Here is a 24,928-nt window from a genome sequence, read left to right as displayed (position 1 = left end):
ATGCCCCATGCAGGTTAGGCCAACTTGATCATGAATAATGGACCCAGATTCCACTCGAACTTATCCGGTAAGAGCTCCCTGAACCCCCCACTTGAGCCATCGAGGTAACTTTACCAACCCCCACTTTACTTTTCTAGTGCATGAGCATTTATTCATCTATTCTCATACATCAAAGCATCGCATATGCAATTATTGCATCACAACGCTTCGCGACCGACTAAGGCTCAAAGGCCGGCCCACGAAGGGATCGAGGCCGCCTCGCGTCAAACAGAGCTAGGGGAGAAAATGCAGATGAGCCCCAGTGGCCTTCGCCTGACCCATTCAGAAGCGGACAGGGTCATCTCAACCTTCTCATTCGATCCTAACCTCGAGCCATGCCCACATAATCTCCATCAAGGAGAGGCCAGCGGGCCACCTAAATCGGTGTCTGGAATGACTCGGGCATCTATCGGGAGGTGGGTTAAGGAGCAGTGGAATGCCACATGAGGGCTATGCCGACCCCGTTACGAACAACGGATGCGGATTCCACTTAGACATGCCCATTAGATAGCTCGCCGAGCGCGACACTTGAGCCATTGAGGCAAGTGTCGTTAGGTCAACCCCTCCAGTTATGGAAACCACGGACGGGGTGACGCATAAAACTTGGCTGACCCCTACCAAGCCCAACGGGGCTTGGGGGCTTGAGCCACCCGACCCTGACTTAGGAATCCGACCGACCGAGGTTCAAAGGATAGCCCGCGAAGGGCTCAAGTCCACCTGGCGTCGAACAGAGCTAGGGAAGTAAACATAGATGAGCCTCAGCGGCCTTTCCCCGACCCGCTCAGAAGCGGATAGGGTCATCTCGACCTTCTCATTCGATCCTAACCTTGAGCCAAGCCCATAGAATCTCCATCGAGGGGAGGCCAGCGGGCCACCTAAATCAGTCTCCGAAACTACTCGGGCATTTGCCGAGAGGTGAGTTAAGGAGTAGTGGAATGCCACATGAGGGCTATGCCAACCCCATTATGAATGACGGACCCAGATTCCACTCGGACATGCCCGTTAGCGAGCTCATCGAGCGCGTCACTCGATCCATCGAGGCAAGTGACGTTAGCTCAACCCCTCTGGTTGTGGAAACCGTGGACGGGGTGATGATCACAAAGGTGAGCCAACCCTCGATCGGACCCCCGCTATGCATGGGGGCTTGAGGAAAGATGGACTCACAAGAAGACCAAATGCATGGTCATAGAAGGATGGCTTGGATCCTAGGGAGGGGATACGTATGAAAACTAAGAGTAACGTTTCTAAAACAAGAAACGCTTTCTCCTACTAGTTTCGTTATTGTCTCCTCAATCTTTAGTGAAACTCGACCCTGGCAATGACATGGGGTCAGGTCTCACTCGGGGGCTGATAAGGGTATATATATACCCTTTTTTGAAACAGTCGCTGTGCCCGACCCTTTCTCATGATTAAAACCTAGAGGCAAGGTTTGCGGAAACGAACGCCAAGTAAAACTGGCCGGACTACAAGAAACCTATGCCCTAGTGGCTACGATAATCTTGCTTACCAGCGTGACCAGAGTTTCCCACCCACACCTCAAGCTCTACGGTCTTAACAAACAGGAAGGGTCAAAACGCATTAACCTTTTTACACATAAAAAGGAAGAAAGAATAGACTTGTTCAAACAAAACAAAAGAACAAAATTGTTCAAACAAAACAAAAAGGGTCAGAACTTGTCCGCTTATTACAAAAATGACCGCCTGACCTATTTAACTAACTAGCCCCTCGTAGGAAAAACTATGCCTTCTATCTTGTCTGCTAGGTCCTGTGAAAGGGGAGCCACCACCGTTTCCATCTCCTCCAGCTCGTGGACTTCATAAATAGGCGCGTATCCATGGCTCATCGCCTCTAGATCAATGTTGTCCCCATAATGAGAACGAGCAATCATGAAGGACTGATTGACCCTGGTGTGAAGGACATTCCTCTTGAGCTGGCGCACCCGAGCTGTGATCTCGACAGCATGAGCCACTACCAAACTAGTCCCCTCTGACCACACCACCTCAAGGTCATCGTAGACCACTCCGATGGTGGTGCTCAGGATACCGAGCTCATCAATCTCCACCTGAAGATTTCTCCTCACATTGGTGAGATCCACAGCTAGCCTAGTAGAAACGCTCTTGGCCACTAGCTTTCGGGTCATCTCTCTTTCAAACTCGGCCTAGAGGGAGCCGACCTTCTACTACGCGTTGTCACCCTTTTGGCAGGCCTAATCATGCTCTCAGAAAGCCTAGTCACGCTCCTCGTGAGCCGCGCCATGTTCCGAGCAGAGCCTCTATATGGTTTAGATCAGCTCATCCCACTCCTTGCGTAGCCAAGCGACCACCGCAACATCCAGGCTCACCCTTTTCTCTAGGGCCACGAGCGATGTAGACAAGGCCCGATCTTTCGATAGGTACGATAGCGTCGATTGGTGGAGACTCAATGTTCATGATCTAGGCTTTGAACCAAGACTAATTTGGATCCTTGCAACTGTTATACCACTGCTCCGTTGGTTGTCAACCATGCGAACGCGATTGACCTCGCCGAGAAGGCTTTTCTGCAAGCGAATCAAGAACACAAACAAGAATGGGATGAACACAATCTAAAATTGCAAATAAATATGAGGCTTATGATAATGAAAAGGATTTTAAGTCTTTATTCGAAAGGACCAATTGCCATAGGCGAACAAGATCAAGAACAGGGGCCCTAGTTCACAACAAGCGGCCTTGGCGGCACAGTTGTAGCAAAACAACGTCTGTTTCACAAGGAAATCTAGAACTAAACAAAACTCAAACCCTAAGGAGAGCAATGGCTACTAATTATAGAGCCCTAGACATATCCCCCTAGACACACCCCCTAATGGGCTCTAAGACGATACACGGTCCAACGGACCAAAAGACGGTGTCGCAGCACCCTGGCAGATTCTGGATCCTAACTTGTTTCAACGATTCCTATTGATTCTGAAGGGCTTTTGATGTGAGACCACTTGCATTGGCTTCCTTATCTAATTAGCTTTTGATCCATATGTGGATCATTGAAAATGGAACCTGAACGCGCCCGTGTGACCAGTTTTATGATAGACTAGTCCTCTAACCCGAGATGGACTCGAACTTGATTTGGGCCTCCACCTTGGTGACTCGAACCGATTGAGCTTTGGGCCTCCTTCTTGGTTATGACACCCTTGCTGATCTCCTTGTCCTCTATCTCCATGCATGGTCATATGCATGGAGCTCATGTCCTTATCAGCGAGCTTCTCCTCGCCCCCCAGCTTCCGATCCCTTTCTTTCTCAACCTCACCCAGAAGGTCAAGGATCCGCTGGTAGGTTTCAGCATCCTTCTAGAGAAACTCATCTCACTCCATACTAACCCTGGCTACTTCTTTGTCATCCTTCCATGACCTCACTGACAGGGCCTTGAATGCCTTCTCAGCCTCGTCAGCATCCCGACAGGCCTCGACCACCCGCGACCGAAGATTGGCTGCCTCCTCCATGAGGGGAGTCAGCTTGACCACCCTCTGCTAGACAACAATGAGCTGAGCTATCACCTCCCCATGTAGCCATGCCTCCTTGATGAGGTAGTACTAGGCTTCCTTCTGTTGACGAAGGAACTGAGATTTCCCTCGGCTACGAGCTATAAGGGACTACACGGAGACGATGGTCAGGATACAAAAAATATATAGAGGAAGAAAAGGGAAAGAAGTAGGACCAAGCAATACCCAGCCAGAGAGAACGACAACGTCACGCAATGTGCCCATGGCGTGGTCTAGGGCCTTAAGCACGAACACAATCCCTATGTTGAGGCTCTCCCGCTCCATGCTCTCTGTGGCATCGTCAAGGGTAAAAAGCGTCGACGTCGGATCCTGTGGATCCATCCACTAGAGCAGGGGATCACCCCACGCGGGTGAGCTACTGCCCATCGATGTTAGGGTCAGGGATGACTCCCCACCAGCTCTGACCATTGTCGACCCCTCTCGCTGTGACGTCCCCACCGGGACGCCCCCTCCGGTGACGGAAGGGGTCAGCGGTGCGGACACGAACCTCCCTCCCAGCACCATGACTCTCGGGGACCCCCTCGGCCATGTCCCCCTCTGTCTGGCCCGCACCGAGCGCCATCGCTAGGGCCGCCGATGGCACAGTTCGTGCCAATGCCTCAGGCGATGTTGCGGTAGTGCTCGGCTGTGACCCATCTATCACGACCGCCGCCACCCCCACCTGTATCGGTGGGGACACAACCGTCTATGTCATGCTCGCCATGATCGGTGCCACGAGCACGGTCGGTAGCCCCATCCACCCCACCGTTGGCAATGGTATCACGACCATCAATGGCTGCTCCATGCCTTCCGATGGTGCCCCTTGAATGCCTGTGTCCACCCATCTTGCTAAGGGCACAGGCGCCACCATTGGTGGCACCCGACTAGCCGGTGATACGGTCACGCTGGTGCCGCTCCCGCCCAAAATAGGCGCAACACCAGCCGACGACCACCACTCCAATTGGAGGGCGATGCTCTTCTTTGGCGCAGCGCCAAAGGATTCTGATGCCTACCAATGCTACAAAGGACGAAAAACATAAGTCATGATAAAATTCGACTAAAACAGGAAAAACAGAGCAATTGATAACTCACCTCAGCACCATCGGGTGGCAGATGCATTTGGGAGATGAACCCCTCGACCCTTGCTCCGCCTCATCGGAACGAGGCTATTTCAAGCCCGCCCCTGCTCCTAGGTAGAGGGGCTCACCCCTGGTAGCTCCTAGGGCACATTAGCAGAACGCCCCACTCCCCTTGGCTCTTGGTGCGCGATGGCGGAGCCGCCTGCCTCTGCTAGCACCTTAGGCATGATGGTAGAGCTGCCCACCTCTGTTGGCTCCTGGGGCAGGCTAATAGTACATCCTAGCTCCATCAGTTCCTGGGGCATCATCGGAGCAACCTACCTCCATTGGCTCCCCAGACGTGCCCTCCCATCCATGGAATGGGAGGGGTCCCGACGCCTACAAGGATGAACCGACGCCTGTTAGCGCATCCTCATTCTCCAAGTTGTCCTACTCGATATCATCAGCTACTGTTTCTTCTTCCTCCATCACCTCATCATCGTCACCATCGTCATCGTCATCACCATCGTTAGTGTCCTCCCCTCGTTCCTACACTCACAGCTTCTACCACTTCTTCCTCTTCTTGTCCTCTTTCACCTTCCTTAGCCACTTGCCCTCGGCATGATTCGTCACCCTACATGGCCAAATCCCTCGTCAGTAGCACCAGGTTATCCATGAGGATGAGGTCCCTCGGCTGGTCCTGCCTCTCTCAAAGTTAGTCTCACAGGGTCGGGAAATTAATTGAAGAGAAGGCAAGAGAAAGGGAAACTTACGAAGACAACGTTGCCTAGCTCTGGGCGCATCGAAGGATGCCCCAGCACCGGGTAGATGAAGTTGAGAGCGGCATCCATGTTGTCCCACAAAGGCTCCATCGCCTCCTTAATGCGTTGCGTGGTCTCAGAGTTGGGGAGCGTTCCCTCGGTGAGCATCGTTCCATCAGACGACGCCTTGAGCGCCATCGCGTATAGCGGGAGTGCGCACGTCATCAATGATGCCACCCTCCTCGCATGGTAAGCCTCGATGATGCTAGACCCTTTTAGGTCGTTCTCCTTTAGGATCTCGATGGCGGCGATGTGGTCTCAGATCTTCTTCTTGTCCTTCTCCGAGATGCCCCACTTCCTCCACTGCACTAGGGCCTCTTTGATCAGGTGCCTGATGAACTCTGGTAGAGGGGTGGCTGCGCCATTCTTGAGGTAGAACCACTGCGAGTGCCACCCCTTATTGGACGTCGAGAGCCACATGGACGGGTACTCGCTGACCCGATTGTTCTGAAGTTGAATGCCAACACACCCCATCGACATGTGTAGCTCCTACCTGCTGCCTTCCTCCCTCTACTTCTAGAGGTTGACGGTGAAGAAACATCGATCCCCAGGAATCCTTCGCACAGTGTGACGAACACCACCATGTGCTGGATGTAACACCCTCGGTGTTACACTATATAGTCTTTTGCTAAAACACTGCATGAGCATCATATTTATGTGTAAATGTGTGTAATATAAGGTGTAAAGCAATGTACATAACTTGAAACGATCATCAAAAAAGCAAAACAAAAGATACATTCAATGTCGTGTTATATCACTTAGGGTTTTAAATGAATTTTTATTGAACGAAAATACTATAGAATGCATATACGACACTCTAAAAAAGTTTGTAGTATAAGCTTCGTAGGTGACAATGAAATACTTGAGATCACAAAAGGTGTTCACTAGCTAGCGTATTGAATAGCTTGGAAATCGAATTCGACGTGAATCCGATCGAGACTTAGTCGAATTTCCTAAGTCAGAAAACAGTTTGACAAGGCCAAGTTTGGCAATTTTTGTAGGCGAATTGGATTAAGAAGTAGTGTAATTTCATGGCTGGTTTTAGTAGCTTGATATGCCATCTTGAGTATAGAATAGGTGGCTCGTTGTTTGATGTAACAAATTTGATTTTTGGGGTGCTTTAAAAATTGTGCATGGCACATTCCCGTCGGTGTCAGCGAATAGGCGCGGTCACCATGCCTCGGCTCAGCGCGCTGTGCTGGTTTGCCCAACACACGCGCACACCCTCGCGCTGGTCCTGGTGAAGGGTCGAGATGGCGACTAGAGGGGGGGTGAATAGTCTTTTCTAAAACTTAATCGCGTCGGCTAACCGATACAAATACGGAATTTAAACTAACGGTCTAACCAAGACTACACCCCACTATATATGTTCACTAGCACCTTGCAAAGATAACAATTATACAACAAAGGTGCCGGGCTAGCTAGAGCTCTCCTAAACAATTCTAGGAGCAAGGTTACATAAACCTATGCCACTAGTACTTTAAGCGACAAGGAAGCTCCTACACATGCTAGTAAGCAAAAGCACAAAGCTAACTAAGCTCACTAGCAATGCTCAATAACAAGGCAACCAATGCCTAATTAGAGAGCGCAAATACTTAGCTACACAAACTAAGCAATGTGACTAACAAGGTTACTAAAACCAAATTAGCCACGCAAGGGAGCTACTTCTATGCTACACAAGCAAGAAGGTAATTAGCAAGCTACGTAAGCTATCTAATTACAAGAGCAACTACACAAGCTTAATATGTATAAAAGTAATTGCAAGCTTGTGTAATGGGGATGCAAACCAACAGAAAGAACAAGGTTGACACGATGATTTTTCTCCCGAGGTTCACGTGTTTGCCAACACGCTGGTCCCCGTTGTGTCGACCGCTCACTTGGTGGTTCGGCGGCTAATTAGCATCACCCGCTAAGCCCGCACGTCAGGTGCCGCAAGAACCTACCCCTTGAGTGAGGGTAGCTCAATGACACGCTTTACTAAAGTTGCTCTTCATGACTCCCGCGGGGCGAGCACAAGTACCCCTCACAAGCACTTCTCCGGAGCGCCGCACAAGCTTCTTGCGGGCTTCGACGGAGACCACCACCAAGCCGTCTAGGAGGTGGCAACCTCCAAGAGTAACAAGCACCACTGGCTTGCAACTCGATCACCTAGTGCCACTCGATGCAACCTCATGATGCAATCGCACTAGAATCGCTCACTCACACAATCGAATGATCGCTATCAAGTATGTGTGTGATGGAGGGCTCCTAAGCACTCTCAAGCATGGACACAAAGTCCCCCAAGGTGCTCAGCACCAGCCATGGTCGAAGGCCACTTCTATTTATAGCCCCAAGGGCTAAACTAGCTGTTACCCCTTCACTGGGCAACGGTCGGGCCGATCGGACGCTCCGGTCGTGTTGACCGGACGCTGGACCTTAGCGTCCGGTTGCTCACAGACGACCACGTGTCCCGATCCAATGGTCACTTGACCTGACCGGACGCAGCAGCTTCAACTGACCGGACGATGAACCCCCAGCGTCCGGTCGTTTCTAGTAAGGTACCGACCTCGACCGGACGCATCCGGTCACACTTGATCGGACATAGCCAGCGTCCGGTCACACTCCAGCTTCTGCGTCATCGTACGTCAGCCTGACCAGACACAGCCTGCCAGTGTCCGATGCATTCATATCCAGCGTCCGGTCAGTTGACCGATGTCAGCATCTTCACGACCAACTCATTTTCACTTCTAACTTCTTCACCCTTGCTCCAATGTGCTAACCACCAAGAATTTGCATCCGGCGCAATTGAAAATAGGCATTCCATTTTCCCAAAAGCGCCAAATCCCGTCGAGCTTGACCCAAACCCATCTCACCCCTGCAAACACCACCTCCTTTGTAAATGTGCCAACACCACCAAGTGTACACCACCATGTGTATGTGTGTTAGCATTTTCACAATCATTTCCCAAAGGATGTTAGCCACTCAACTTGCCACGCCACTCGATCCTAGCGATAATGCAAAGTTAGATCACTCGAGTGGCACTAGATGACCGATATGCAAATAAGTTTGCCCCTCTTAATAGTACGGCCATCTATCCTAAATCCGGTCATAAACTTCTCTACACACATATGACTGGTGAAATGAAATGCCCTAGGTTATACCTTTGCCTTGCGCATTCCATTCCATCTCCTCCAATGTTGATGCCACACATGCACCAACATGATCAATAATGATATGATCCACTTCATATCATCACATGATCATATTGGTTCATCGATCTTGACTCTACTTGCTCTTCATCGTTGCCATCGTCCATCGGCGCCAAGTCTTGCTCAAGCTTCACCGCCACGCGGTCCATCACTCCAAAGCCTTCGACTTGCCCTTCACGCTTGCAACCGGTCCATCAAGCCAAGTCTTGTCTTGATCTTCTCCACCTTGATCACATGACTCAATGTCATGTCTCATGTGCAATAAGCTCCTTCATCATCACATGTGTGAGCTTTGCAATATCTCCAAGCCATTTTCACCTTCATGGCATATGTTGCTCACACACATGTACCTGTGGACAAATCACCTATGTATCTCACATAAGCACAATTAGTCTATCTAGGTTGTCACTCAATTACCAAAACCAAACAAGGACCTTTCACCTGGCCATCGCTGCTTGGGCTCGTCTAGGCAGCTGGGCCTGCCTCTGGCCGTGAGCGAGCCGGCTGCACCGCTGGCGCTGTGTTGTTGGCCACTGTCACCCGCTGTCGCACCCAAGCATGCACTCACACACACAAGCACGCACTCACGCGCAAGTTGTGCTCACTGGGACACTAGGGCCCATCGAGCCTAGCCGCTTTGCCACAGTCGTCGTGTCCACCTGGCCACTCTACCACCGCTGTCGCGTCCACCTGGTCGCTCTACCACCTTGTGCTCACCTGCATGGGACCGTGCATGCATGGTTGCACTTGGCCTGCTACGGCCGACGAACCGGGTTTGATGCTGTTCCTGTGGCCAGCGAGTTTGGGTGTAGTAGCGATTCAAATAGGGCTTCTATCTTGTTACCCGTAGTCTATAGATAGATAAAAGGGTAGCGATAGGGGCATTGGGCTAGGTGATTTTGTCGGTGCCGGTGTTGCCTTGGCCAGACCCCGCCACAACACATGGCCATGTCTTCGTGCTACACCATTTTTGGTGTTTGATACCTCGATCGGTTGCGCTTTGCACATAGAGTGTTATGGTGGTGATGGTCGATGCCGGGAGGTTCATGCTCGCCGGTGTTTGGCTAGAGATGCCGCGGCCTTTATTAGTTCTTGCCAGGGACCTTGAAGAACAAGAATTAGATTAAGGGCAGGGTGCTCGGTGCAAATCCATGACTTAGTGAAATAGAGTTTGAGTTAGCTTTGCAAATAGGAAAGAGAACGGGGCTCTTTAGCAAAAGAGCCAGCTCGCGTGCGGGCTCTGTCGTGGGCCGCGTAGCGTGGGCCGCAGCGGTGGCTCACGTTTGCATGCGCTGCGTGAGTGTGGGCCGAGCTGCTATGGGCCACGTCGGGCTATTTTAGCCTTTTCTTTTCTAATGAATTAGTTCATGCTTTTCTAAATTAAGTTGTGAACTGATCTTTGATAATTAGTATAAAATTATGTAAGTATCCAAAAATCATGAAGTAAATTTTATTAGTCTCCTAAATTCATGCTCTAGCTGTTAGTGTATTTAGCTCATGCAGTTCTGTGGTATCCTTAAGGTTACTTTATTTATTATAATATGCTTGTCGCTATTAGGATTATTTAGAGAAAGAATTTTCATGATGAAATGGTAGATGTGCTAGCTCTGAAAATTTTATAGAAGACTCATAACATTATTAAGCACTCACTGTAAATTTTATAGCCCTAAAGTAGGTTGATAAATAGAGTAGCTAGTACTCCTTGTTTTATCGTATATAGAGTAAATCGATGTTAAGAATAAGAATGTCTTTAGTTGCTATGTTAATGTATGAAATGTCTCATACCTGTTTAGTGGAAATGATAAGTAACATAGTGTCTTAGTCGATAGAGCTAGTTTAGTAGCTTGATAACTGTATTTTATTTTAAGAGTTGTTATTGCCGTATTACTAAGTGTTGCATCATCATTTCATGCATATAGATAACGAGTTGGTAGGGTTCATTCCTGCAAGCAAACAGGAGTTAGAGGAGATCATTGAGGAGTACGAGGAGGAGATTCTCATACATGAGGGAGCCTCGGAGCCGTTCGCTGCTGTCTTTGTTGACACACCACCTGCCCAAGGCAAGCCTAGGTACATAATCCTTATTTTGAATTATCACTGGATATATATGATGTGCATTTATGTTACAGGCGTTTTATGGAAACTACATGCATAAATATATCTACCTATGAGTCCTACTAGTATAGGTTGAGTAGCTGCTATGCTTAGGATTTTAGTAGCATGAGTAACCTATCATTACTCACAATAGGTGATTATTATCACTCATGATAAAATGGTGGACAAGAAAATGGAGACCGGGCAGGGATATGGTTTAGGTATTGGTGGGTGTAAGAGGTTGTGTCCTACGACCAACAGGGCATAGCTTGGTTACACTTTTTCCCTGTCTGTGTCGGTTAAGGACCGGCCGTTGCAATAGATGCTAGGCAAGTCACAGATTTATTATCCCAAGCACATACTTGGGTATGGGCGCAGGAAAGGCTTATTGCTCCCTTGTCGTGGGTTCCTGCTCTTTTTGGACCGACTGATTGTAGGCGGGGATGGTGGAGGTCTAAGCACCACACTGAGTCTAGGACTCAGGAACGGGGGCTTGGAGTCCAAGTTTGTTGGACGGGGACTTAGACCCCATGATAGGAGAGTGATGGGTTGGTCCTACTTATACCTAGGGTACAAGCGGTGCATGTGTTTTAGGGTACCCAGCTAGGCACATTGGTTCATGAATCATCAGGTAATCCGGTACGGCTTGTCTAAACTCTAATACCATAGTAAGAACTAAAAGATGAAAGGTGATGAAATGGAACTGATTGCTCAACCCTTGCTTGAAAATAGAACAGGTGCTTATATAGAATGGCTAGATAATAAATTAATAATGACTTCTAATAAGAACATAAATAAGGACTCACTATTAGAATTGCTTTCTGCAAAAAGAAACCCAGCAAACCATAAAGCTTATCATATCCCTTAGAGTCGGGAAATTATTCTCACTAGTCGGATAAGTCTTGCAAGTATATTGTGTACTTATGTTTTTATTACCCCTGTTGCAGGTACTGCTTGAGGAGTAGCCATTGTATGAAGAATTCTTCTAGTGGGCACAGACGGATCCTTATTCATTATCGATAGATGTTTATTTTTATTCTACTGTTTAATATTCCGCACTCTAGATTTGGTAATGTAATATGCATTTCTAAGAACTCTGGATGTATGAAATGGACTAAGTATTGTAACTCGTTCTCATTATTGGATCCTTGGGGAAAATGTGGGCTTTTCGAGCTCTCCCTTAGGGTGTGCCTGACAGAATCCGCCCACTGTAGCTTGCTTTCGGGGTGCTTAGTGTCTGGTGGAAGACGAGCGCCTCCGTAAGTGCGTTATTTTAGGCGTTTCTGCCATAGTTGGTACCAGAGCCAATAATGAGTTTACGAGTTTCATCACTCTTTTCCAAAACCTAAAATGTGATCAACAAAAGTTTTGCGAAAAGTAGGACGCAATAAAGTTATCTAAATAAGTATAAGCCCTAGCAATATGGTCTATCTAGGATAGCGGCACTGATTTTATCTAATCGGTTTTCTGCAGGTACACTGACTTATGTTGCGTAAGAAATCGCTTAACATACGGAAAGTGAGTGTGCGATGTGCCGAAATTTTGCGAATGCCGCTATATTCCGGCTTGAGTGAGCGTATAGGCTGATGCATGCATCATGATAATAGAATCTTGCTTAAACTAAATTCCCCCCTACACGTATAAATTAGATTACTAAATTGATAGGATAAACTAAAAGAATGCTTTAATAAATGTCTTATCATTTCTCTAATTCCTTGTTTCTGATCTAGAGGGTTGTCCTAAGTTGTTGGTTCCTATCTGTTATAGATGAACCTGAGGTCTGGTCGTGGGAGCACTAGTGCCAGAGCGGGCCACGATCTTGGCGAAGGCCAAGGTGAAACTGGCCGGGGTAATAGGAATGGCAACGGGGAGAGCCATGAGGCTCCACGTCTGGCTCCTCCTCCTCCACCGCCACCTCTGATGACTCATGCGGAGATGATGGCGGCTCATCATGAGTTAGCCCTTGCCATGGAGCTGTTGGCATAGATTATCGGTGGCTTCGCCCGTGGAGGCCATGGGGGTAATGGTGGGAACAGGGGTGGTGCCCACGGTCCTGAGGGACCTTGCTCTTTTTAGGATTTCTTAAAGACACACCCACCCACGTTCATGCCAATGGCTGAGCCCCTAGATGCAGAGTATTGGCTTCGCATTCTGGAGCAAAAGTTTCTGCTGCTTACCATAACTGATGAGTAGAAAGTGCGCTTTGCAGCGCAACAGTTGTTGGCATCCGCGAGTGCATGGTGGGATACATTTAATGCCATGCAGTAGGTGGATCATCGGGTGACTTGGTAGGAGTTCACTACAGCCTTCAGAAAGTATTATATTCCTGCTGGTGTTCTCAACAGAAAGTTGACAAAGTTTTTGGACCTTCGGCAAGGGAGTATGTCCGTGATGGACTACGTCAACAAGTTCAATCACTTGTCGCAGTATGCTGGGACTCATGTTGATACAGATGAGAAGAAGAGGGACCGCTTCTATCGTGGCCTCTCTTGCAGCCTACAGAAGGAGTTATATACTAGGAACTATCAGACCTTTGGGGTGATGATGAACGCTGCTATTGCCATGGAGGGCTTGCAGCATGACTCTCAGGCAGAATGGAAGTGCAAGAGGGTGGCTACTAGGTCTTCTAGTCACCCCCAGGCATAGAAAGTATAGGTTGTCAGGTGGGTGCCCTATCAATCTTTGGGCGGGCATTCATTTTGACAGCCTCGGTAGACTTTTCAGGCACCTTCCACTCAGTATCGTGTACCCACTCAATAGGTGCAACATCAGTAGCCCTAGGGACAGCAGGTCCCACCTCATCAAGAACTGGGGAACAAGCATGGTGCTTATTTCAAGTATGGTGCCACTATGCCTGAGAGTGTCTGCAAAACCAGCCAGCCCAGTCTTCTCAGCCATTAGCTAACTCCAGGTTAATCAAGCGGATAGTTATCAGGAAGAAGGTGCCAGTCAGCCGATCTAGACAGGTTAATTTCATGGAGGCTGAGGAAGTATTGCAAAATGAACCAGTGATGGCTGGTATGTTCACCATTGATTTCCACCCAGCTTATGTGTTGTTTGATTCTGGTGCATCACATTTATTCATGAGCATGGGATTTACACACCAGCACAATATATCTCTTATGGCTATACCTTTTACCTATAGAATTAGTACTCTGGGTGCACAGATGTGCGTTAATACTTGGACAGACACAATGGGCTTAGTATTAGCCACTCACACTTACCGTCTCCAGTTCATGGTGCTGCCTGGGCAAGGCATTGATGTAATTCTAGGAATGAACTGGTTGCGGGTATATGGGGTAGTCTTAGATCTGAAGTAGAGAGTTGTCGAGTTACGGCTTCCTTCTTTTGAGGATAGGATGTCTCTTCTTGTACCCTTAGATCCAGCCTTACCTGTTGCTGCTCATGCTGAAGCTTCTCCTGATCTTACCTCTATTCCTATGGTATGTGAGTTTCTAGATGTTTTTCCTGAAGATCTACCTGGCTTGCCACCGGACAGAGATGTGGAGTTCTCCATTGAGTTAGAGCCTGGTACTGCTCCTATTTCTCAATGCCCGTACCGCATGGCTCCGAAGGAATTAGCTGAAATGAAGAAACAATTGGAAGAGTTGTTGGAAAAGGGCTTCATCCGTCCTAGCTCTTCACCATGGGGTTGTCTAGCCATTTTTGTGAAGAAGGATGGCACTCTTTGGATGTGTGTGGATTACCGCCCTCTCAATGCGGTAACCACTAAGAACAAGTATCATTTACCTCATATTGATACTTTGTTCAATCAACTAGCTGGTGCCAAGGTGTTCTCCAAGATTGACCTTCATTTAGGCTATTATCAGATCAAGATTAGACCACAAGATATACCAAAGATAGCTTTTTCTACTAGGTATGGGTTGTATGAATACCTAGTCATGTCTTTTGGTCTCACCAATACTCCTGTATTTTTCATGTACCTGATGAATTCAGTGTTTATGCCGGAGCTAGACAAGTTTGTAGTGGTATTCATTGATGATATCCTAATATATTCCAAAAAAAGGAAGAGCATGCCCAACACCTTTGGATAGTACTGGCTCAATTGAGGGAACACAAGTTGTATGCTAAATTCAGCAAGTGTGAATTCTAGTTAGATCGAGTGCAATTTTTGGGGCATGTTTTGACACCTGATGGTATTTCTGTAGACCCCAACAAGGTGCAAGATGTGCTAAATTATAAGTCTCCCAAGTCAGTGCACCATATTTGTCAGTTCCTTGGTCTAGCTGGATACTATCAGCATTTCATTCTATATTTCTCCAAGATAGCTCAGCCGATGACCAAGCTGCTCCAAAAAGAAGCCAAGTTTGTTTGGAGTCCGGCCTATGAAGAAGCCTTCTAAGCTTTGAAGAACCTTCTTACCACTACTCCTATCTTGGCCCAACCAGATATTGATAGACCTTTTGATGTATATTGTGATGCCTCGAAGATGGGGTTGGGATGTGTGCTTATGCAAGAGGGGCGTGTGATAGCTTATGCTTCACGCCAACTGAAAAGGCACGAAGTAAATTACACCACCCATGATTTAGAGCTGGCTGCTGTGGTCGACGCTCTAATGATTTGGAGGCATTATTTGTTGGGCAACAAAGTACACATTTTTACAGATCACAAGAGCCTCAAGTATATTTTCACTCAGTCTGAGTTAAATATGAGGCAAAGGAGGTGGTTGGAATTGATCAAGGATTATAACTTGGAGGTATATTACCACCCAGAAAAGGCCAATGTGGTAGCTGACACTTTGAGCTGAAAGTCATATCAGGTTGAAGAAACACCTTTGTCTCTCAACCATGCAGAGGTGCTAGCTCACATTGCCTTAGTCTCAGAATTACTTGAGCAGATTATTATGGAGCAAAGAGAAGACACTTTAGAAATTCCTCACATCAAGAAAATGATTACCAAAGGGCGTGGTCCTCAATTTAGTATTGATGAGCAAGGAGTAGTGAGGTACAAGAACAGAGTGATGGTTCCTTCAAATGAAGAGCTTAGAAGGGAGATTTTGAATGGAGCTCATCATTCAAAGTTGTCTATCCATCCTGGCAGAAACAAGATGTACCATGATTTACGCCACTTGTATTGGTGGTCCAACATGAAGCAGGACATTGCTCAGTACGTCATAGAGTGCGACACTTGTGGGAGAGTTAAGGCAGACCACATGCGTACCCCTGGGTATTTGCAGCCCTTGCCCATTCCTACTTGGAAATGGGAAGATATTTCCATGGATTTCATTATGGATTTACCCCAAACATCCAAGGGCTTTGACTCTATTTGGGTCATTATGGACCGTCTCACTAAGTCTGCTCATTTTCTCTTGGTAGACACTAGATATACAGCCAAGAAGTATGCCCAAATATATTTTGACCGGGTTGTGACCCTACATGGAGTTCCCCTTACTATCATCTCTAATAGAGGGTCAGTTTGTCTCTCGTTTCTGGGAGCAACTACAGCAATGTCTTGGTACTCGACTCCTTAGAAGCTCAGCTTATCATCCACAAACTAATGGCCAAACTAAAAGGGTGAACTAGGTGCTCGAGGATATGTTGAGAGCTTGTGTTATTTCTTTCCCTAAAAAGTGGGATGAATGCCTAAAGTTAGCTGAGTTTTCTTACAATAATAGCTACCAAGAAAGCATTCATATGGCACCATTTGAAGCTCTGTATGGAAAAAAGTGTAGGACGCCACTTAACTAGGTTGAAGTGGGAGACCGTGGATACTTTGGGCCTAACTTCATCAAAGAAGCTCGAGAGCAAGTCAGCATTATTCAGAATCATTTGAAGGCAGCTCAGAGCCGATAGAAAGCTTATGTAGACAAGCAAAAAAGGCCTTTGTAGTTTGTAGTTGGGGATTATGTGTACCTCAAGGTATCTCCTATGAGAGGGGTGCATCAGTTTGGTGTCCATGGCAAGCTAGCTCCTCGATACGTGGGTCCTTACAAAATTTTGAAGCAGTGTAGCCCAGTTGCTTATCGTCTCCAACTTCCAGATATTTTATCGGCGATACATGATGTGTTCCACGTATCTCAGTTGAAGAAATGTTTGTGGGTGTCTGATGAAGCTATGGAAATTGAAGGGCTTCCCTTCCAACCTGACTTGATGTATATTGAGCATCCTGTCAAGATCTTAGATGAAAAGGAAAGAGTGATAAGGAACAATATGGTGAAGTTCTACAAGGTGCAGTGGCAGAACCACTCGGAGGATGAAGCCACGTGGGAACAAGAGAGCTATATCTTGAAGCATTACCCCCACCTTCTCTCTGGTTCAGATAGATAGTTGTTTACATTGGAATGTAATTCTTATCTCTTTTCCCACACTAGACACATGAAATCTCGGGTTGAGATTTTGTTTTAGGGGGATAGATTTGTAACACCCTCAGTGTTACACTATAGAGTCTTTTACTAAAACACTGCATGAGCATCATATTTATGTGTAAATATGTGTAATATAGGGTGTAAAGCAATGTACATAACTTGAAACGATCGTCGGGAACACAAAATGAAAGATACATTCAATGCCGCGTTATATCACTTAGGGTTTTAAACGAATTTTTATTGAACAAAAATACTATAGAATACATATACGGCACTTTAATAAAGTTTGTAGTATAAACTTCGTAGATGACGATGAAATACTTGAGGTCGCGAAAGGAGTTCACTAGCTAGCGTATCAAAAAGGTTGGAAATCGAATTTGACGCGAATCCGATCGAGACTTAGTCGAATTTCCCAAGTTGGAAAATGGTTTGACAAGGCTAAGTTTGGCAATTTTTGTAGGCGAATTGGATTAAGAAGTAGTGTAATTTCATGGCTGATTTTAGTAGCTTGATATGCCTTCTTGAGTATAGAATAGGTGGTTCGGTGTTTGATGTAACAAATTTGATTTTTGGGGCGCTTTAAAAATCGTGCATGGCATGTTTCGACCGGTGTCAGCAAATAGGTGCGGTCACCATGCCTTGGCTTGGCGCGCTGCGCTGGTTTGCCCGACACGCGCACACACCGTCGCGCTGGTCCTAGCCATCGCTGCCCGAGCTCGTCTGGCCGGCCAGGCCTGCCTCTGGCCGTCGCGAGCCAGCTGCACTGCTGACGCCACGTTGCTGGCCACTATCACCCGCTGTCGCGCCCAAGCACGCACTCACGCACGTAAGCACGCACTAATGCCCAAGCCACGCTCGGCGGGACGCTGGGGCCCAGCGAGCCTAGCCGCTGTCACCACTGTCGCGTCCACCTAGCAGCTTTGCCACCGCCATCGTGTTCGCCTAGCCGCTCTGCCACCTCATGCTCGTCTGCGTGGGACCGCGCACGCGTGGCCGCACTTGGCCTACTGTGGCCGGCACATGGCCCTGCCCACATCATCGCCTTACCGCACATGGGGCTGCCCCCCCCCCCCTTGGTGTCGTTTCGCCATTTATGGCGTCAAAGCCGCTGTCCGCGTCCCACCTGGGTAGGACAAACCGAGCTCCGACCGGCCTTCCCCTGCTCCTTGTTGTTTCCACCCGACGCGCCGCCGCCTCTGCGTCCGACAGGGAGGAGTCGCCATCGCCTGGTGACCCCGCTCCTCTGGCTCCGCATTTACTCCTCCAGCTGGCTAGACTTGCCTCTCCCTCCCTCTCTTTGGCCCGTCGTGGCCATCGGCCCATCTTTAAGCCGAAGGCATCCCCACTGGCGCCAACTACCCTTCCCCCTCCGTCGAAATTCGTCGTAATCTAACCACCTCCGTCCAATTCCTTGCAACCGTGCCTAGCTTGAGAGGTTAGCTCGTGGTTAGGATCGAATCACAGAGCTATTGTCCACCGGAGAGGTAATACGAGGCATTTTCCTCGCGGCGGTCTGCCATGGCCGCCGAAAGGGGGTATTCTGCCATGGCGTCGTTTCTTTGCTCCTTTGCTCCTAACGATCGGTGCTTTGGCGTCGCTTTGACTTGGTTGCCTCGTCCGTGTAGCAGTTTCACCGATGGAGCAGCAGGTCGCCGGGAACACCTTCGCCGCGGTCGGCGTGAACCGGAGCACCCCCGTGCACATGGTCAACCACATTGCCGAGCCTCACGACCGCGTCCAGACCGTCCTACACGTCTCTGGTGAGGTACCTCCACTCCTAGGGTAGACGGTTGAACTGGTTGGGGTCTAGGATCGCCGGGACGCGTTCGCTGCCGCCGACGAACCGGGTTTGATGTCGTTCCCGTGGCCAGCGAGTTTGGGTGTAGTAGCGATTCAAATAGGGCTTCTATCTTGTTGCCCGTAGTCTATAGATAGATAAAAGGGTAGTGGTAGGGGCGTTGGGCTAGGTGATTTCGTCGACGCTAGTGTTGCCACGGCGCATGGCCACGTCTTCGTGCTGCACCATTTTTGGCGTTTGATACCTCGATCGGTTGCGCTTTGCGGATAGTGTTATGGTGGTGATGGTCGATGCCGGGGAGGTTCGTGCTCGCCGGTGTTTGGCCGGAGATGCTGCGGCCTTTATTAGTTCCGGCCAGGGACCTTGAAGAACAGGAATTAGATTAAGGGTAGGGTGTTAGGTGCAAATCCCTGACTTCGTTAAATAGTGTTTGAGTTAGCTTCGCAAATAGGAAAGAGAATGGGGGCTCTTTAGCAAAGTAGTAAGAACTGAACAAAAAAAAACAGTTGCACCTTCTATACTGGAACTTCATATGTGAGACTAAACAAAAAAAAATAATTGCACCTTCTATACTGGAACTTTTATTGGGCCGGAGGGAGGAAAACACAACTTGGGAACACAAGAACACTATAAAACATGGAAAATGGGAGATCCGGATTTGCCGTACAACCACAGGTGCACATCTACCACGCTTGCCTATCTAGTAGCTAGTAGCTAGTAGCTACCCGCAACCAAGACCTCTCTTCCTTGCTCAACAAAGGCACCTTCATGAATCACAATTATTCAATTCCAGCTACAAAGCTTGAACAATTATCTCATCTACGAACTACGACGCTACAATCTTGAAGCAACAGGAAATATAACATTATCACACTAGAATCACAGAGCGACAGGAGTAAAGGGGCGAGAGGACCTAGGAGGCTAAGATGCATAATGAAGGACGGCAGCTAGCAGCAGACAAATAATCTCGAGCTGTTTGCCTCCGCAGGACCCAGTGGAGTCTTGCCAGATATCCCAGTGCTCAGCAGCTCAAAGCAGGGGAAGGAGCCATCACGCTTCTTGAAGAATGCAGAAACCCCACATGGATTTGTTACTTCAGATCTGACGGTGTTGTGTGACTTCAATTCTTACTTCAGATCTGGCGGGTGTTGTATGATTTGCAATTCTGGCACTTGTGCGCAATCAAATGGAACTGCACCTCTGATATTGCCCCGCAGTCGTTGCATAATATGCGGACCTACATGGGAATAAAATCCAGTTAGCAGTGTTCAAAACAGATTGCCCCTCTAGTTCAAACTATATTTAGCACACCATCAGTATTGCAGTAAGGAGGGAACATAGTTAATGGCCACACCAAACACATATTTACTAGACTGGAACTAACTACTTTCTTTTCAGCTTCTGTTCTCAGAAAAGAAAATTACCATTTTATCATCACAGGAGTCAGACAGAGTTGCCAGCTCCATGTCGAGTCTCTCCCATGCCTTCGACATGTCACAAACCGACTTGGAGCAAAGGGGGCATGCGAACCTGGAGATTTATTAGCCATCAAAACCTAGTCACCGATAACTAAGGCACACTAAAGGGACAGGCAGAACTAGCTTACTGGTAGTGCTCCTCCATTTCTTTCAGGCACTTTACATGAATGGTATGACCACAAGGCAGGACAGAAACATCATTTGTCGACTCGAACAAGTACTGAAATTCACGAAACAGGTCAGCAGGAAAATATGAGAACAGACTGTAAACAATTAAACGAAAACATGATCAGACCAGCAATATCTTGAATATAAAAAATAACAGAGCAGCAACCTCAAAGCAGATTGGACAGTCATGATGCATCGCCCCTTCAACACATGCATGACTATTCTTCAGCGCAATTGAGTAGCAACATCCTACATGAAACAGATAGACAGAGATGAGTTATAGCATTTGCCCAAAATTGTCTATATAAATTAGAACAATGCAGAACTACATAATAATATAAGGGTTAGATGTTAAAAAAAACAATATAAGGGTTAGGAATAAGTAACAAATAGTAAAATGCAGCCCTGCTTGACAGTTAGCCAAGTAAATTTTAGCAGTGACAGACCTGCCACTAGGGCCACTAAGTTCATGGACCAGTCTTGGGCCATATTTACAATGCACCTCACCCTATGTTTTACTGTAGCGCAACACATCCAGTACATGATTCTCATGTAATGGCGCTAGTCATTTGGCCGGAATAGGTCCACCCTGCAATTTAGGATGTGTACCTTCTATTTTCCAAATTATTCTACAGCATTGTTCAGCTAGTAATCTACAAACTATGAAGAATGCAAACTGAACTGAAAAGCCATATTCATATAGCCTTACATACGCACAAACATGCATGTCTCATCATAGGATTAATGGCAAATGCATGCAAAGGAACACTTAGTCCAAACAAGTACAGAGAATCATCAAATATATAAGCATCATAAAATGGCAGTATATACATTAGCTTTATTGCCTTAAAAATGAAATGTCAGACACAAAAGGCATGAAGCATTACCACATTTTGAACAGTGGAAGAAATTCTCCCGCCCTCCGATTCTACATATTCCACATCCGTTGCAGTGATACTGCTGTTTAGAGACCTAAAATCACAAAAAGAACCTTTAGCAAGGCATACTCCAACGCTTACAAAAAGCAAACACAGGAGATACAATATCAAGCTTTCTGTTACTAACATCATCGTCAAAGAGTTTGCACAATCCACAGAAGTACTTCCCCATGCAAACACCGCAATTGATGCATACTTGCCGTACCTGCCAGCAGAAAAGGAAACATGATGATATAGGTGAAACACATATAGCGTTTGGCAAAGTATTATTAGTAAAGGTTCAGTCACGCACCTCCTGTTCAGTGCCACACAATGAGCATACAACCTGATGACAGATAAAAATGAAGACATCAACTAAGTTGAATAGAAAAGTAGCACGCAAGTAAAAGGACAGTATGCCTAGGGGCCAAACTTACCTGCTGCACTTCATGGCGTGGAAGTTCATGCCTCTTCATTTTATCAGTTTTAATGGAATTCTGTTAATAGAAGTATATACATTATAAATTTTCAATATTTAAGATAGCCCATAAGTTCAAAAATAATAATGGGCACACTCATGCATACAATAGAACGTAAAGATCTTCCAGGGAAGACAACGTATGCAATATATAAACAAAACATGTCAAATAAGATAACTTACTATAGATTTTGGACAGAGTTACAGGTTCCGACAGGTGTGGATGAAATTTCAGCAGCATCAAACTACTAGTCTACAAAAGTACCAACAGTATCTAGAGCAGAAACCAAGAGCTATGCTACCTACTATCATAATAAAAATTTACCAATGTATGACAATTTGTTTTCAGAATTTTCACTATTGCTAATATTACACATCATTACAAATGGCATCAATTTAAATCTCATGAAGAAAAATGATTACTGGCACCTCAATGAAACAAAGAGAAAAACTGGACGCAAGATGTCAACTCAGTATTCTAAAAATTTCTCTCCTGCAATGAAAACTCTAAAATCGGTACCTTAGTTTCATTGTGGCAGTGTCGGCAATCAAAAATTTCATTGCAGCAAGGAGCTCTTATGCGGCATCTCCTTCTATAATGTGGACACCTGCCATTCAAATGTGTTAATTGATAGCATGGAGTTTATTAAGTAAGTAAATGCTCTAAGCAGATGCCAAATGCATAAGGCACCAAAAGAGAAGTGAAACACATACCCATACTGCATTATCCCTTTCTCAAATTTCTCATAGTCATCAGGGTTTGAACCATTGATCTTCTCTGTATTGTAGTTTCCATCAGACAGCAAAGAGCCCTTGGCATATTCCTCCACATTTAGCTTGGCTTGTCCATGTTGAGCAGAAGCAAACTCAAGGTGTAGGTCCAAGGCGCCCATCTTGACCTTTTTTTACCGGTACAAGCTATCAAGTTGCAAACAACACAATACCTGCAAGTATCATGTATTTAGCAGGATTGTTCTCAATACAGAATGCAGTTGAAGGTCCTAAATTCGAGGAAACCACTGCGCACAGTTCTGGAACGCCATATGCTGCCGAAGACTGGGCATATTGACAAAAGATGAAAGCAACGCCGGACAGCTCCAACCAGCAAAATCTCGATAACTTGATTACCCAACAGTCACAGATAGCACTAGTTATCTGGACAGTGAGCTGAGAGAGGAATTATACTACTCGATAGGTATCCATCCAGAGAACTCCAATCAATTTGAACACAGCATCCATCTGCACCAAAATTACCGCGTTGTCCACACCATTCTCTGGCAAGAGAAACACATCATAGCATCAAATGCCAGGAAATGGAAGAAAGAAAGAAACATGATTCTTTCGTGACAAGGTTTCGACGTGTTAGCATGTACTACTCATGCACGTTGTTATGCTCTTAAAGGTTATTAAGACGTTAGATTTCAAGGAAGCCTACCTCCAGCAGACATCAGCTTCATCTTCAAAATCTCTAGTCTTTAGTTAATAAGGTCTATCCATAAGAGATTTTCAATCCATTGATTCTTCGATCAGACATACCTTCGAGGAAACCAGCATGCTTCTTTCACACAGCATCCTAAGATTTTATTTAAGGTTTCACCGTCCAGACCTGAAATTTAACCTATCTCTACTTCCCAAGCGAATAGAGATCATCTCATACCACCAATGATTACACAACCTGTACAAGAAAAATGCCCTTCCCAATTCTTTCCAAGGTATACAGAAATCAATAGCCTGCCAGTAGTCCACAAACTGCTCCTTCCCGAATTCATCCAGAAGATGATATGTTCCCCCATTACGTTGCTAAAACTGAGTGAACTTCTCTTTAATTCAGCCAAAGAACAGCTATATTTCTGCTCACTGATGATATATCCAAAGGCCGGCCAACAGTGGAAGTCAATCGATGTAGTATTGTGCCACGAGGAGAGATGAAAAAGCAAAACAAGTGTGGTATGCATATGCAGCAAATATTTTTTTGACGGAAAATATATGCAGCAATACTGGTTACCACAGAGTGTGCTGCTTTCGGCAGTGCATAAGGTGCTATAAGGAGGCTACTTTCGTGCAGGGAATGTTAAATTCTAGTCCATCATCGTGCACACATATAAATTAATCGCTGATAGGCATCTCGGAACCATCATCCCCACGCATCAGAGAAGTACTAGCCAACCATTAATCATGCATACATCGAGAACACGAACCTAGAGGATTAAGCACAAGCAGCAGAATGTTCCTCATCACAAATAGGCACCAAAAGATGTCGGTAACAAACCAAATTAATCAAGCACATGCAGTGGTTTCAAAGCAATTAAGGGCTTAGATAGACATTGAATACAGATTACACGACAGATGAAACAATCAGTCAGCACAATCAAGTCGAGCAACTAGTCACAGATCTAAACAATCAGACATTATCGAGAGATCATCATCCACGCGCACTCACGAGCAATCGAAACAATCTCGCGTACCTAAGCAGATCGATCAATCGGACAAAACATTGGGCGCATAGAAATCAAAACAGAGACTAGAAAAACCGCGAGGCGTATGACGAACTTCCTATCGCACACGCGACCCCAATCGAGCGGGCGGGACGACGCGGCAGCCCCCGATCGAGTGGTGCCTGGATCCTGTAGCGCCTGCGGCCTGAATTTGGGGGAAATCGGAGACGAGACGGTGTGTATGAAGGGGTTCGGACTTCAGAGCACTGACTGCGATTCGGCAGGGAAGGTTGGGAGGAGGGTATTTATTAAACTGCTTCGGGGGGCACACGGTTTCTGGAGGATTCGGCTGACGTGGATGGGGCCTAGTGGACCGCGACTGCGATTTTGGCCTTATCAACGTTCGTGTGGACTTGTTGTAAAAAAAAGAGAAGAGTTCGGGTGGACAGGGCGTATGGACGTGTACTGGTGAGCTTGAGGTTAAGAGCCCCTGGTCAAAACCCTCGTGAAACAGCTCTATCTAGTAGTTTTAGAGTTAGAAAAACTTTCGGTAAAACAGATTTTTCTGGTTGTAAAAAAGAATAGAATATTCATAATACTTTTTATTATTTTTATTTTTCA

General features: G+C 46.7%; 1 protein-coding gene across 2 annotated transcripts; it reads right to left on the bottom strand.

The window, feature by feature from the left end:
• Nucleotides 1-19,574: 19,574 nt before the first annotated feature.
• On the bottom strand, nucleotides 19,575-24,598 carry LOC136450351 (probable E3 ubiquitin-protein ligase RZFP34). Of its 2 annotated transcripts, XM_066450750.1 has the most exons (12): nucleotides 23,308-24,598; nucleotides 22,900-23,146; nucleotides 22,587-22,816; nucleotides 22,393-22,480; nucleotides 21,832-21,891; nucleotides 21,708-21,740; nucleotides 21,543-21,620; nucleotides 21,365-21,449; nucleotides 20,644-20,726; nucleotides 20,438-20,529; nucleotides 20,256-20,361; nucleotides 19,575-20,068 (listed from the first exon to the last, which is right to left on the bottom strand). In XM_066450750.1, exons 3-12 carry the CDS (start codon nucleotides 22,763-22,765, stop codon nucleotides 19,964-19,966), a joined length of 909 nt encoding a protein of 302 aa, XP_066306847.1. In that variant the 5' UTR covers nucleotides 22,766-22,816; nucleotides 22,900-23,146; nucleotides 23,308-24,598; the 3' UTR covers nucleotides 19,575-19,963. The 2 variants fall into 2 exon arrangements, with proteins under 2 accessions (XP_066306847.1, XP_066306845.1); XM_066450748.1 differs by having other exon boundaries at nucleotides 22,587-23,146.
• Between the last annotated feature and the right edge of the window lie 330 nt (nucleotides 24,599-24,928).

Source organism: Miscanthus floridulus, chromosome 5 (assembly GCF_019320115.1).
Source record: "Miscanthus floridulus cultivar M001 chromosome 5, ASM1932011v1, whole genome shotgun sequence".
Classification (NCBI taxonomy): Eukaryota; Viridiplantae; Streptophyta; class Magnoliopsida; order Poales; family Poaceae; genus Miscanthus; species Miscanthus floridulus.
Note: the sequence above shows the minus strand (reverse complement) of the source record. Positions and strands in the feature narration are given on the sequence as shown.